The 14,132-nt window shown below is 46.2% G+C and overlaps 1 protein-coding gene across 4 annotated transcripts; it reads right to left on the bottom strand.

Annotated features, from left to right (window-relative positions):
• Positions 1-62: 62 nt before the first annotated feature.
• Positions 63-13,574, bottom strand: poc5 (POC5 centriolar protein homolog (Chlamydomonas)). 4 transcript variants are annotated; one of them, XM_035435691.1, is made up of 14 exons: positions 12,676-12,786; positions 12,036-12,119; positions 10,979-11,159; positions 9,480-9,575; positions 8,692-8,873; positions 8,200-8,376; positions 7,646-7,750; positions 7,054-7,233; positions 5,371-5,533; positions 1,690-1,829; positions 1,257-1,370; positions 868-1,045; positions 761-777; positions 63-581 (listed from the first exon to the last, which is right to left on the bottom strand). In XM_035435691.1, the coding sequence occupies exons 2-14, from the start codon at positions 12,117-12,119 to the stop codon at positions 444-446; spliced, it is 1,755 nt and encodes a 584-aa protein (XP_035291582.1). In that variant the 5' UTR covers positions 12,676-12,786; the 3' UTR covers positions 63-443. The 4 variants fall into 4 exon arrangements, with proteins under 4 accessions (XP_035291582.1, XP_035291583.1, XP_035291585.1 ...); XM_035435692.1 differs by lacking the exon at positions 761-777 and having other exon boundaries at positions 851-1,027; XM_035435694.1 differs by lacking the exons at positions 761-777; positions 12,676-12,786 and adding an exon at positions 13,555-13,574 and having other exon boundaries at positions 64-581; positions 851-1,045.
• Positions 13,575-14,132: the final 558 nt, after the last annotated feature.

Here is a 14,132-nt window from a genome sequence, read left to right as displayed (position 1 = left end):
TTTTGAGAATGATTACAAAGTCGCATTATGAATTAAATTTTATTTATAATAATTTAAAAAACATGGCTTGAGTGGCTTGACTCGATTTAAAAAAAATATGTAAAATGTACACCATATGGTACATTAAAAAAAGCAGCTAAAAAGTATTGTGAAATTGTTTCAAGGACACAATCTTCAAGCAATGCCATTATAAAATTGTAAACCAATACAAAACGATCAACATTGATTAAACACAAACAGTACTGTTATCCATAAATTTCAGCCATTGCAATGGCGAGTTTACAGACTGTATTAATTATTCGAAACTAGTCTCCATTCCTCGAAGCAGCAGTCCCCAGCAGAGGTGGAAAGCGATTCCGTTTGCGTAAATCCTTCATAATGACGAGGTGTCAGTCGGTGCGGCGGTGCTCACGCCCCCGGCGTCGGTGTGGCCGGGCGGGGCCTCACTCCACCACGATGATGGAGTTGATCTGCGAGGCCGAGGGTCCTCTGGCTCTGTGAGGGAAGCTTCGGGAGCTGGGGGGGCCCGCGGACGGGGAGGGCCGGGGAAAGCGGGCCGCCGTCGCCTGACCTACAGTCAGCTGATCCATGACCAAATGAGAAAAAGTGAGAGGTACAAGAGAGACCTGTGTTACATGGTGTGCCTGTGCAATGTCGATGTCATATGGTGCATCTGTGCTACAGGGTGACATGGTATGCGTGTCAAATAGTGTACCTGTGTGCCAGGGTGATGTAGGTGTACCAGTGTGACATAGTGTACCTGTGTGACGGGGTGATGTAGGTGTACCTGTGTCACATGGTGTACCTGTGTGACGGGGTGATGCAGGTGTACCTGTGTCACATGGTGTACCTGTGTGACAGGATGATGTCGCTCCACAATGACGGAGCTCATGGGCGGGGCCACGCCCATGACGGCGAGCTGGGTGGACACGCGGCCGGCCTTGCCCAGGTCCGCGCGGCCGGTGACGCGAGCCGTGATGGTCTTGGCGGCTTTCTGCTGGCCGGACGTCACCATGTGTGCGCTGGGCTGAAGGGGAGGGGCGACCTAGCGGAAACAGGAAGTCAATGTGAACAAGACTGCAATTACATACATTGCCACTCTGTACTGGACAAACATGACTGTAATTATACAGTGACCTAAAGACTATGCACTGGTTACACATGACTTTCAAGTGTCCATCGCAGTTCTTATTTTTTGCACAAGTTAGCAATCATGTGTACTGGTACTTAAAGCTACAGCAGGAAGAAGCAGTTACCTGTCTGTGGGAGGTTACAGTGCCCCCTGGTGGCAGGACGCTGTCCACCACCGTAGTGGAGGGGAGCCCATCTGTTCTGGAGGGACCAGCGGCAGATCCAGACTGGGACACAAACTGAAACCAGAAGCACTGCCTCAGTAAGACTCATAAAGAATTACAATGGGTTTAGACTAAAAAAAAAACCCTGATTTATTTTCTGCTGTTTGGTGAACCAAATATTATTATGAACTCAATTTGTGATTGTGTACTTGTACTCAATCTTTGGAGCAGCTCCAGAGATTGGGTGTGTTAAGAGTAAAGATATGAGTTAAAATGCTGACTGAAAATAGGTAAGCTAAGGACAAGGCAGGCAGAGATAGTAAGGATGTTTTTTTAGTGGGTTGATATTGGGAAGGAGGAAATGGACCCCCCCCCCAGCCCCCTGTGTACTCACCATGTCCTCAGAGTCGCTCTGGAGGGGGGGAGGGGGAGGAGACTCAGACGGGGCAGGGCTGAACCGAACAGAGGATGTGGGCGGGGCCTGGAAGCGGACCGAGGAGCTGGAGCCGGGCTCGTCCCGCGGGGTGGGGACATCTGCAGGGGGCGAGGAATGAGCCGTCAATCAAAGCTACAGCAACCAATCAGAGAACGATACGAAATGTGTAATGATTCCAATAGGCTTATTTCACGTGGCCGCCATTTTGAAATTTTCCTATGCGAAAACGAGGCTATGGTGGGAAGTGTTCTAGGAGCGGTGCTTACATGAAGCAGAAAAGCGATTTGAGTCGGTGATGCTACTATGGCATATTGTTGTGTACCACGCTGTAAGTCGTATCAAAGACGAGAATGTGATCAAGGCTTGTCTTTCCATCGATTTCCGAATAACCCGGACACCCGTCGCCAGTGGATTGCCAAGATAAGGAGAGATGTTGGACCTTATTTTCAGGTAATGTAACGAGCTAGCTAAGCTAGCGTCTAAGTTAGCTAACTTATCGTTAGCTTACCCTGATAATAACCTCCAACAGTTCGTAAGATGAATTTACACGTCAACACTCACCTTAACACATCTCTCATCTCAGATCACAGACAACACAAGAGTGTGCTCCAAACACTTTTCCAAGGACTGCATATTAAGATCGCTTACCGGTTTGAACAAACTGAAAAACGGGAGTGTGCTGTCTTTGTTTACATGGTGTCAGCCCAAGACCAGAAGGACAATTCAACGCTTCCAGAGGTAACTGTCATCTGACATTAGCCAAACCATTTCCGTATCAGCATGAAAAAGATAATAAATGCATTTAGATCAAACCTACTAGACTATGCGTAAAAAACGAACTTTCGTAAATCTCTCTCAATTTGTGTGGACAGTGCTGCGACGAAAACAGCGATAGATTTACCCACTAGACACAAATGTTCAAAATGTAAACAAGGCAGTTTTCACGGTCGGGAAAAATTTTATGACACCGTTTGCTGATTAGCTAGCACGCCGGCACAGCCTACAGATGGCAAAATCGTTAACTTACCTTCGATATCAGTAATGTACCCCTCTATCCAGTTGCTGTATCCTTTCAACAGCACTGTCGACACAAATTGAGAGAGCTTTACGAAAGTTCGTTTTTTACGCATAGTCTAGTAGGTTTGATCTAAATGCATTTATTATCTTTTTCATGCTGATACGGAAATGGTTTGGCTAATGTCAGATGACAGTTACCTCTGGAAGCGTTGAATTGTCCTTCTGGTCTTGGGCTGACACCATGTAAACAAAGACAGCACACTCCCGTTTTTCAGTTTGTTCAAACCGGTAAGCGATCTTAATATGCAGTCCTTGGAAAAGTGTTTGGAGCACACTCTTGTGTTGTCTGTGATCTGAGATGAGAGATGTGTTAAGGTGAGTGTTGACGTGTAAATTCATCTTACGAACTGTTGGAGGTTATTATCAGGGTAAGCTAACGATAAGTTAGCTAACTTAGACGCTAGCTTAGCTAGCTCGTTACATTACCTGAAAATAAGGTCCAACATCTCTCCTTATCTTGGCAATCCACTGGCGACGGGTGTCCGGGTTACTCGGAAATCGATGGAAAGACAAGCCATGATCACATTCTCGTCTTTGATACAACTTACAGCGTGGTACACAACAATATGCCATAGTAGCATCACCGACTCAGATCGCTTTTCTGCTTCATGTAAGCACCGCTCCTAGAACACTTCCCACCATAGCCTCGTTTTCGCACAGGAATATTTCAAAATGGCGCCCGGCGTGATATAAGCGAATTGAGGACTCTCCAATAGTGTTTTAAATATCATCACTTATTTATGACTGAGGAAGTGACATTCCCTATTAATATTTAAATTCTCACAGAAGCATCAAAACAAGACCGTGCGGTGCGTTTATGTCCTCCTACTTGCACCAGGAAATTAAATATTCTGTATCTCAGGGAGCAAACAGCACACGCTGAGCATTTGAATAGCACAAGTGAAAATAGAAAACCAGATAAACAGGCATATCATTTGATCCGCAGATGTCCATGAATACATCTGCATGAAGCACAGAAATGCTTCACTGCTGGGTGGCTCATTCGGTTAAGGTGCCATGCTGTGGTGCATGGATGAGCCTCACGGCCCGGGATCGAATCTGGACCAGACTGAATCAGGACCCTGCCATCACAGACTGGCCGGTAGCTCCACAGGGTGCAGCAGAATTGGTGCCTGTGTGGCCCAGGGTATGGGAGGGATGGGTTGGAAAGGACAGGGATCTGCGTTTCATCGCTCTTGAGCGACCCCCGCTGGTTGAAAAGGGTGCAGGTCCCAGGTTGGGCAGAAAATATTCCAAAAAAAGCTTAAGCAATTATAAGAAATAAAGCAAGCAGGACATGACTGTGAATATAAATACGCAGCACTGAACTGTAGTGAATTATTTTTGTGATTTAGGTGGACTGGCTTTAACAGAAAGACCAGCAGTCACCTTTATGCAGATACCGCCTGTGCCTTTACAGCTAGTTAAGCACGCCCTTCCTCCGATCCGGAATAATGGACATTTTTCAGCGACATTAAAAACGTTACAGCCTTCGCGGGGACCAGACGCAGAGTCAGCATTTCGCCAGCGGATTCACGCCGCTCCGTAAACCCCGTCAGTGGAGTGACAGGAGGGTTTGCGGCTGGCTCCTCCCATCTGGTGACATATTCCGCGTTATCAAAAGAAACGGGAAAATTTCCTCTCTTGTCTGGACTCTCTTTGCGAAGCGCTGACCTCACGAATGAGGAGGCGGGGTTTAAGTACCCGACAGGCCCATCAGCTTAGTTAATTGCGTGCTTTCAACACCACTGTGTAACATGCTGATGATTTAAAAAATCAATCAAGACAGAATTACAGTGCAAGGTAAGAGGTAGAAACATGCTAATTGCTGGCAATTCAATCTAATTACCGGTTAAGCCTCATAACCAGGCATTAGTGGATATTCACACACAAATTACATCTTATGAGCGTGTAGCGTTTGACCGCTGAGGAGCACACATGATGCTTGATTGGCAACGCCTGTGAGAAGCGTTTTTTAATTACGCTTCCTAATGAGTCACTGGACGGCAGTGTGCATCGTTAGTAAACCTGACTGAACAGGTTTTGCATGCAACGCGCACGCTGTTCCAGCTTCTCTCCGCGATGCTGATGTCCGCGAGAATGAACGGCGTCGAATGCGCTCGGCGCTCGACCGGCAATGCCCGTACGCGTGCGTGCGGTGGCTGGCGATGCCTGTGTGTGTGTGTGGTGGCTGGCGATGCCTGCATGTGTGTGGCGGCTGGCGATGCCTGCATGTGTGTGGCGGCTGGCGATGCCTGGACGCGTGTGTGCGGCGGCTGGCGATGCCTGCGTGTGTGTGGTGGCTGGCGATGCCTGCATGTGTGTGGTGGCTGGCGATGCCTGTACGCGTGCGTGCGGGGGCTGGCGATGCCTGGACGCGTGTGTGCGGGGGCTGGCGACGCCCGCGTGTGTGTGGTGGCTGGCGATGCCTGCGTGTGTGTGGTGGCTGGCGATGCCTGCATGTGTGTGGTGGCTGGCGATGCCTGTACGCGTGCGTGCGGGGGCTGGCGATGCCTGGACGCGTGTGTGCGGGGGCTGGCGACGCCCGCGGGCGGGGCTCACCTCTCTCCTGCCTGTCGTCCGGCGCGTGGAACATGCTCATGGCCTCGATGTTGAGGGCGCACACCCCGCGCATGAAGGCCTTGCGCATGGACTCCTCGTAGCGCTCCCGCTCTTGCTGCAGCCTCCGGATCTCCACCCGGGCCCTCTCTAGCGCCTCCCTCGCCTGGGGCAGGGAATTACAGCGGGGTCAGGTCACATTTACAGCTCTGCTAGTGCTTTCTTATCATACTTCACAGCAGCACGGCTTGTGCAAGCTAATAAACTACAGAGATAATTAAATGAACACATCCTGTTTCCATAGCGGGTGTCTTTAAGGCTCTATGATGGTCTGCTTTGCGCATCATTAATTACCGAATCGTTGCAGCTTAAGGCATGGCTGGTGATTATTTTTACATACACAGTGTTTCAGCTGCCATAATATCCTGGATGATGACTGTTGGGTAAATACTGCAGCAGGGGCAGATATTGGGGCAGATACCCGGGTGATGACTGTCGGGTAAATACTGCAGCAGGGGCAGATATTGGGGCAGATACCCGGGTGATAAATGCGGCAGCAGCAGGGGCAGATACTGTGGCGGATATATATCCTGTGTGATGACTGCGGGCTGTTTCTCTGCCAGTAGGCTACACTGCTGAGCTGGTTCTCCAGCTCTGTGCTTATGCAGCACTCTTCATCAATCATACTCACTCACTACCACTGCTTCAGCGTGCTCTTATCCACAGACATTATTAACCTTTCCACATGAGTTCACATAATAAAACAGCACAGAGCCGCCTTTTACCCCTATAACTTAGAGACCCCCCCCCTCTCTTAACGTACAGAGAACCCCCCTCAGCTCGGCTAGCATGCTCGTACTGTAGCAATGCGGCGTCTCGGCTACGTTCTATCAGCACTCTGACAGATCTATCGTTTCTCCTCCCTCTCGGATGTGCACAATAGTCCACACACGCTCAAAGCACCCTACAGACAACCCTCAACCTGAAAAACTGTGTTTTTAGAGTTTCAGAGTCTATCTGTGCTCAGGAAGAAAAGACCACATCGGCAGCATAATACGGGCAGAGGTGGAACAAAAAGAACTCCGTGTTTTTTGTTTGCAAAAAAAAATCAAAAATTTAAATCACTATTTTCACTGAAGCATTTTATTCTAGGGAAATTTGAATGCTGCCCAACCCTGTTCCTGGAGATCTACCATCCCGTAGATTTTCATTTCAACCCTAATTTGGCAAACCTCACTCTGTTAAATAAACAGTCCAACGAGATCTCTAACTGTAGAACGGGCCGTGCTTCATTATAATTGGAGTGAAAACCTACAGGACAGCAGATCTCCGGTTTATCTCCGGTTTGGGTACCCCTGTTTTAAGGTATTTTAGGTTTTTTTTTTTTTTACTATCAGCCAATGGTGGCCTTTTTGATTATGGTATTTTAACAGGCAATATTTGTAATCATGTTGTGTTTTTTCCCCCCCATCTTATATGCAGTATTATATGAGGCATTCATTGTGCAGTCTTCATGTCTTACACGTACTGAACAAGCGGGATTTCCATGAAAATGGACGGAGCAGAAACACTAATCTGTTCAGTGAGCGGTGCCAGCTCCATCGCGCTGTAATGAATAGCGCTAACTCCGCAGGCACCAGTGGACATATGTGCACAGCGGCGCGCCGCCCCGCCCCCTCCCCTCACCTCCGCCAGCTTGGCGTCGTAGTCCGCCGACAGCCGCACGCAGACCTCCTCCGCCCGCGCCTGGCACGCCCTCTCCACCCGCTCCCTCCACCTGGACTGGATGAGCGAGTGCCAGCCCGCCCACACCTTCCTCTTCAGCTGCAGGCGGTGGTGCTGCTCCGCCAGCCTCCACCCGTGAGCCTAAGCCGAGAGAAAACCACATCGCGTTTGAGAAAGAAAATATACAAAATCAGCTGAAAACCTCTCTACCACTGAATATTACAAAATTCTAGAACCTTCTAGAGAGCTGTCGGTCTTCAGCATTGTGAACATAACATATTGCAAACATATTGCATCCAATGTGTTCATGTGCCAGGACCCTGCGGCCTAGCCCCTCCCCCCCCCACCCCTATAGCCTAGCCTCTCCCCGTTCTGCTCCTGCAGCCTAGCCCCTCCCCCTCCTGCCCCCGCAGCCTAGCCCCTCCTGCCCCTAAAGCCTAGCCCCCCCCCATTCCACCCCTGCAACCTAGCCCCTTTTTTCCCCACAGTCTAGCCCCCACCCCTCCCACCCCCACCCCAGCAGCCTAGCCCCTCCTCCTCCCACCCCCATCACCTCATCCCGGGCGTTGCTTTGCTGCAGCCTCCACCGAGTGAAGGTCCTCATCATCTCCACCCTTTCTCTCTCCCTCTCCACCCTCTGCATCAGAGTACTGATCACCTGCAGGACAGCAAGAGAGAGAGAAAAAAACTATTTGATGACTTGGCATTACGAACACAGTCACAATTTTATGTTTCGGTTCAAAATTTACCCGTACACTGCAAATCAAACCAGAGTTTTTTCCATGTTTTTTTGGTGTGAATGTTTTCACAGACTGAAGTGTCAATTGCCATTGTTCAACTTAGCTTTCCCTTTCAACCTTGAATTGGACCAATAACTCCATTCCATCCTAAGCTGGTACAGGGTTAGCACACTAGCTGGAGGTAAAGACCTGTGGATACCTGGTCTTTCCTCTGATTGGAGGTGTAAAGGGCTGAGGGTACCTGGTCTTTCCTCTGACTGGAGGTGTAAAGAGCTGTGTGTATCTGGTCTTTCCTCTGATTGGAGGTGTAAAGGGGTGTGTGTACCTGGTCTTTCCTCTGATTGGAGGTGTAAAGGGGTGTGGGTACCTGGTCTTTCCTCTGATTGGAGGTCTCGTAGGTGTTCAGCAGCTCCTTCAGGCCGTCCATCTCCGCAGTCAGGCCGGCCACGTGGGCCGCATGCTTCTCCTTCTCCTTCCTCAACTCCAGCCTGTGCTGCTCCACAAAGGTCACCTTCCATTTCCGCAACTCGTCCATCACGTTCACCTGGAAACAGAAAAACACTTCCTGTCTGACTGTGGTGCTTTTAGACACACACTTCCTGTGTCACAGAACACACTTCCTGTCCTGCAGTGTGGCTTAGGAACACTGAGCACACAGAGTGCTCTGTGTCTGCAGGATAAAAGCAATTCTTGTACAGGGCATAGTGGGTTATGGGAATAAATTTGTAATCAACAGGAAAGAAGTCCCAAGATACTTTACCTGGCTTAGTTTATGTAGCTCTATATAATACAAATTGGCAGCAAATAAAATAAAAAAAATACATGAAACTGTAAACTGCTTGAAGAGAGGATAACTTGCCTTCAGGTTATTGCTCCAGGTGTCCAGAATGTTCTCCATCCTGCCCAAGTTCTCCTCAGTGACAAACATCTTGGTCACCATGGAAACCAGGAGTTCTGGACTGCTGCTCCTGCCCGACCGAGCAAACCCCCTCTCCGACTCGGCCTCAGACTCCACGGGGGACTTCTCGGATACATCATCGACTGCAGCCACAAACACGGGGTGAGCCCACACATCTTCCAGGCTTCTTAATTCAGTACTACCCTCGTTTTCCCATTTCACTCATACCCCAAAGCTAATCGCCTATTCACATTAATATTACCCCTGCAGTAAAAGCTTGGCTTTCCCCATATAAAATCTTCCCTTTTAAGTCTCTCATAATATCCAAACCACAGTGGAGCTCATTGAATTGAATTATTTCATCGTGTCTGCTCAACAGGCTAAAATCATGTGGTTGGAAATTTCCAGAGATACCAAGTTTTACCGTACTTTATGTTTAAAACCGACATCGAATAGGTTACAAAATAATTATTGTTCTATAGAATTATCACGTAATTTTATGGAACAAAAATTTAACAGGTTGGCACATTTGCACTTGGTGGTCTTGTATGAATGAATACAATGAGTGATATATGTTTGTGAAATACAATATGTGATACAGTATGTCCATTTTCACTTAAAAGGACTAGGAACCAAACTCTTCAGTGCTCTAATGCGTCTGGTAATAAACGCATGCATTTAAGCCTGTCATGGAGTAACACATTAGTGTAATTAAACTCCCGCTTGGTAAAACACAAGCTCTTTTTCACCTCCACTTGCCCCGGGGTCCGACTTCATCGGAGAGGCTCTGTTCAACTCCGGCTCCTGGTCAGAACTCTTCCTGTCTTCAGTTTCAGACACGGAGCCTGGGGGGGGAGAGACAGGGGGGAGAGAGAGAGAGAGGGAGAGAGATAGAGAGAGGGGGAAGGGAGGGAGGGAGAGAGAGGTAGAGGGAGGGAGGAAGAGAGAAAAAGAGAAACAGAGGGGGAGGGAGAGAGAGAGACGGTGAGAGAGATGTGTAGAATGCTAAAAACGATAGCGCTCGGGTATCTCATCTAGTAATGGCTTCAGGTCAATATCTTAATGAAATTGCGCAATGGATGAGGGGAGCTCCTCAAGGACACGTCTTTTGGCCGTGCTTCAGCGGATCGTTTCCAGCGACCTCCCGCTAACAGCACTTCACAGCAGACCATCCTAAGTACTCGCGCTCAACTCCAAACCACAGCTGCACTGCTGCGTAGAGACCATTACAGATCAGTGCCTGAGAGAGAAAAGGAAAAGCCTCAACGATTTTATTTAAAAATGGCATTCTGGTTTCAGGGCACCAGTTTGTTCACTTGAGTCCAATTTGCTTGGCTACCTTTGATCTTACCGATTAATTGAATTGATCGCCTGTGACACTGAAAATCAATCAGCAGCACTACCAACTTGGAATGCAGCAGAACTGAAAACACCTGCATATCATTTTTTAGCTTAACACATTAAGGTCTATCGTAATCATTTACCTGCGGATAATTTTGCGTACTTTTACTTTAAAATTTTTAAATCCAAAATAGAGCAATGTTCTAAAATCATCAAAAATTACATATGAAAAAACAGAAAAATATGTCTGAGTTTAACAGCAGACTTTGGTTAGTAGACCAAAGTGCAAAAAGATAAATCTCAGCTTTTGCATTCATCAGTGATGTGTGCTGGTCTCGTTTCTTCCTCCATAATCTGAAATTGTGTGGTGTGCCTCTCCAGTTACTCCTGCAGCCACCTGAACCCATGGAAACGGCACTATAGCACAAATTCATGCTCTTTTTCCTCAAACGCTGCACTTAAGGAGGCCACCATGCAAGTGGAACACATACATATCTACATGCTCCATTAGCAATATGAAGATAAGCTCACACTGGCCAACAGGGAAATTACATAATTTGTATACGGTTTTAAAAAACAATGCATGTACTGGCACAAACTTGGCACTGTTCCACAAATCAAGTGGGCAATGCTAAGGTTCACAGTTACTTTATGGCAAATTTGTCCTCTGCACGAAATCACATGTTGCATGCAAATCATCATGCTCAGGTCAAATACAGAAAACCACAGCTTGTAGGCCTCAGTGCATTGAGTAGTCTTTCTGGTGTAAGATTAGCGATGGTGTGTCAGAGTTCAGCAGCTCACTGTTTTAACGCTCTGAGAGGGTATCCCCGAGCTTAGGTGTGAATGCGCTGAGAGCGTACCCCAGCTTACCGTGTGAATGCACTGAGAGCGTACCCCAGCTTACCGTGTGAATGCACTGAGAGGGCGTCCCTCAGCTCGTGTGAACGCTCAGAGAGGGCGTCCCCCACCGCCTCAGAAACCCGCCCGTCCGCGGACTGCTGCATGGAGAGCTGCGACTGCCGAAACGCAGCAGCGTCAAATCTGGGGGTGACGACGGCGTAGCGGAGCAGCTCCTCATATTCATCCTGTCATCCCGCCACGCACAGAACAGGAAGGAGAAAAGACAGAGTCAAGCCCCGGCCATTTTGGCCTGGAGCACCAGAATCTTCAGCACAGTCCAGTTTGCTCTTACTGCAAATCTCACATGGAGTCAAACAATACCAACATCTCAGCTATCAAAAATGGCACCACAGATTTTTTAATTCCCCCCATTTGTGGAAAGTAGTAGCACATTATTGGCTTATTTATTTTGCAATGAATCAGCGGTGCAGTGTAAAGGAAAAATAATAAGCTTTGCCTACAAATAAAGGTATTGTAGGCCATTTTATTTTTCGGAGGCACCGTTTCACATTTTTAATAAATTAATCAGAAATGTCAGTTGTACTTTTATTGACTTTGAGACAATACTAAATGCATTGTATGCAACAGCCTATCACAGGCAACAGCTTATGAGCTTATTGAATTTTATTGTTTTTGCTGTGGTCTGGCCTATTGATGCATGCTTTTACAGTCTATTATCTGAGTTCTAGAGACAGATGTTTAAATGAATGGGTTAATCGATTAAATCTCACCATTAAGCAAATAATGAAAGTCATTGAATATGCCAACCCTTGTAGGGTTACTGGCTACAGCCAGCCTTGGCATAATAAGACCAGATCAAGTTGAACACCGTCTTGGTGTCTTTAAACACATAAAACTTCTTAAAACAATGTAGTGCAATTACTAGTGTGCTTAAAGTCTTACTTGAATCAAAACGACTAAACATGCAGTCTTCCAGCGCCTGAAACCATTTTCTGTATTTATAGACGTATGCCACATACACAAGCATACATGTGTAAACAGTTCTGATGAGAGTTCTACTTCCTTATTGCACGCTGACATTTACACTACCAATATCATACCTGTAACTCAGAAGACACGGAACTGCCACGATCAGAATCTTTTGGTAGAACAGGGCTGCTAACCTCACCTTCATCTGAAGACATCTAAGCAATATAAAAGAAAAAATTACTTCCTGAGACAAAACTGCCTTCAGCATGAAGTGTGTTTGCTACGTTAGCTGCTGAATCACAAAGCAGGAAGCAACTATGTTAGCCGCGAACGTTAGACAACATACTGCTGCTTGTAGTCTAACTTTGCGAGCTAGTAATTACCCGATTCTTGCCACTTTTTGAAAGGACAACATTGCTACAAATTTGCAGTTGTTGCACAAACATTGGCTTGGCCAGACAGTTATCAGACAGGCCCTATAGATTGTTTTGTTTAACGTTAGCGTGCTCGCTATCAAAGTACACCAAGAATGCTGAATAATGTTAGCAAGCCTAGCATATTAAATTTTGATGTTCTGATTTGTTGTACTTTATATTTAAGTTAGCTCACGTTAGCGAGTTAACTATAAAATAAAGTACACTGCTATGAATTTGAAATATACAAATAGGCAGCACTACCTAGATAGTCAAGACACGGCGGGAAGTTAAACCAAGCCTGAAACCATTTCAGGATCTCCCTTTCCATTTATTTCGAATAAAACTTTTGGGTTACCTTAGAAATAGAATTCCAGCTCAGTACACCACGCTTTTCAGAAAGCCAGGCAGCAAAAACTTGCACCAGTTTCAACAGCGGTTCAAACCGACGAATTTCCAACAAAGTCAGATATGATTGGTCACAATTTGCAGACTTGTTCATGTTTTTGTATTCTGATTGGCCATTAAGTCACCATGGTGACATGCAGCCAAACCATAAACGACGCCGTGCTATTTCCAAAATCTGCGAACGCAACTTGCAGATACAAAACCAATAGACTATAGCAATGACAAGGACGGATCTTTGTTTTGTTAACTGGAGCTCATTGAAATCGCTTGTCCTCTTGACTTTTTTGTTATTCAGACTGCAAATGCATCCGAGAGAGCGTCTTCTATATAAGCTGGCCACAGCGGCATAGTCCAAGTTAACTGAAGGCGTGCGTCGCAGTAAACATAGCTGGCTAGAATCCTACAACCATCGCTTTATAAATGTAATTGATCCTGTCGGTGGACAATTCCATTTTGTTTGACTGGAGAGAGCTGGCGGGGGCACATCAAATATAGCCTACGTTACTGCGTGCTTTCCTCTAATTCTAACCTTAATTGAGCCCAACAAACTGCAAACACCTAACACTAGGTCTAACTTAGAAATGAAAGATAAAAATAATTTTTACCAGCATAGCAACATTTTAGCTAACTATAGTTTGAAAAAAAAAAATCAAAACGTGTCACGTGTAATCTAGTCTATATCAATAATTTAGCATTTTCACTAGCTAACCCACAAAAACTGACATCCCTATAAGAGCTAACGTTACCTTACACCAAAAACAATACACAAAAAGTAAATTAATGAACGCAAAACGGCAACAGATTACACATAAAACAGTTATCTACTTACACTTATACGTTTTAAATATCTGTATTGCATTGGTGAATACCACCATTCGGCAGGCCTGCCCGTTGCCATCGTGGTTGTTATGAACCAGGCAAATAAGAAGCATCTGTTTATTTATTAGCAGATAAGAAAGGGCTTGTGGATTACTCACAAGTTACATAAGCCGTTACCAGCAGGGGCACATTCAGACAGTAACATATGGTCAGACGTTGGCCGTATGGCTAATTGTATACTTTACATGTGACCTTAGGATGTCCGTGTCAGCAACAGCAACACAAAGAACCTGTTCCCTGACTGTTAACAAAATTTCTAATAAGATCAAAAACGAAATTTCTTTGATAAAGCATTATACAAGGGCGATTTTTTTTCTTAAGTTAGCACAAGTGAATGAAAGGCATTCAGACATAGCCTAATCATACTATCATACAGTACTTCTCATACGAAATGCTTTCTCTCAAATTTGCATTTTATTTTCTGAAAAGCAGCAATTTGAAGATAACGCTAATGCTATTTTGGACAGGGCTCTGCATTACAGTTATAATTACTGCTGACAATGGAAATGTTGAACACAAAATGAAAGT

Source organism: Anguilla anguilla, chromosome 10 (assembly GCF_013347855.1).
Source record: "Anguilla anguilla isolate fAngAng1 chromosome 10, fAngAng1.pri, whole genome shotgun sequence".
In the NCBI taxonomy this organism is placed as follows: Eukaryota; Metazoa; Chordata; class Actinopteri; order Anguilliformes; family Anguillidae; genus Anguilla; species Anguilla anguilla.
Note: the sequence above shows the minus strand (reverse complement) of the source record. Positions and strands in the feature narration are given on the sequence as shown.

Excerpts from the sequence above, each read along its gene's own strand:
- poc5 (XM_035435694.1), bottom strand. The coding sequence starts at position 12,119 with ATGTCTTCAGATGAAGGTGAGGTTAGCAGCCCTGTTCTACCAAAAGAT. Across the intron at positions 7,751-8,199 it reads CCAATCAGAGGAAAGACCAG|GTGATCAGTACTCTGATGCA; the intron begins GTACCCACACCC and ends GCTGTCCTGCAG. Across the intron at positions 7,234-7,645 it reads AAAGCAACGCCCGGGATGAG|GCTCACGGGTGGAGGCTGGC; the intron begins GTGATGGGGGTG and ends CTCTCGGCTTAG.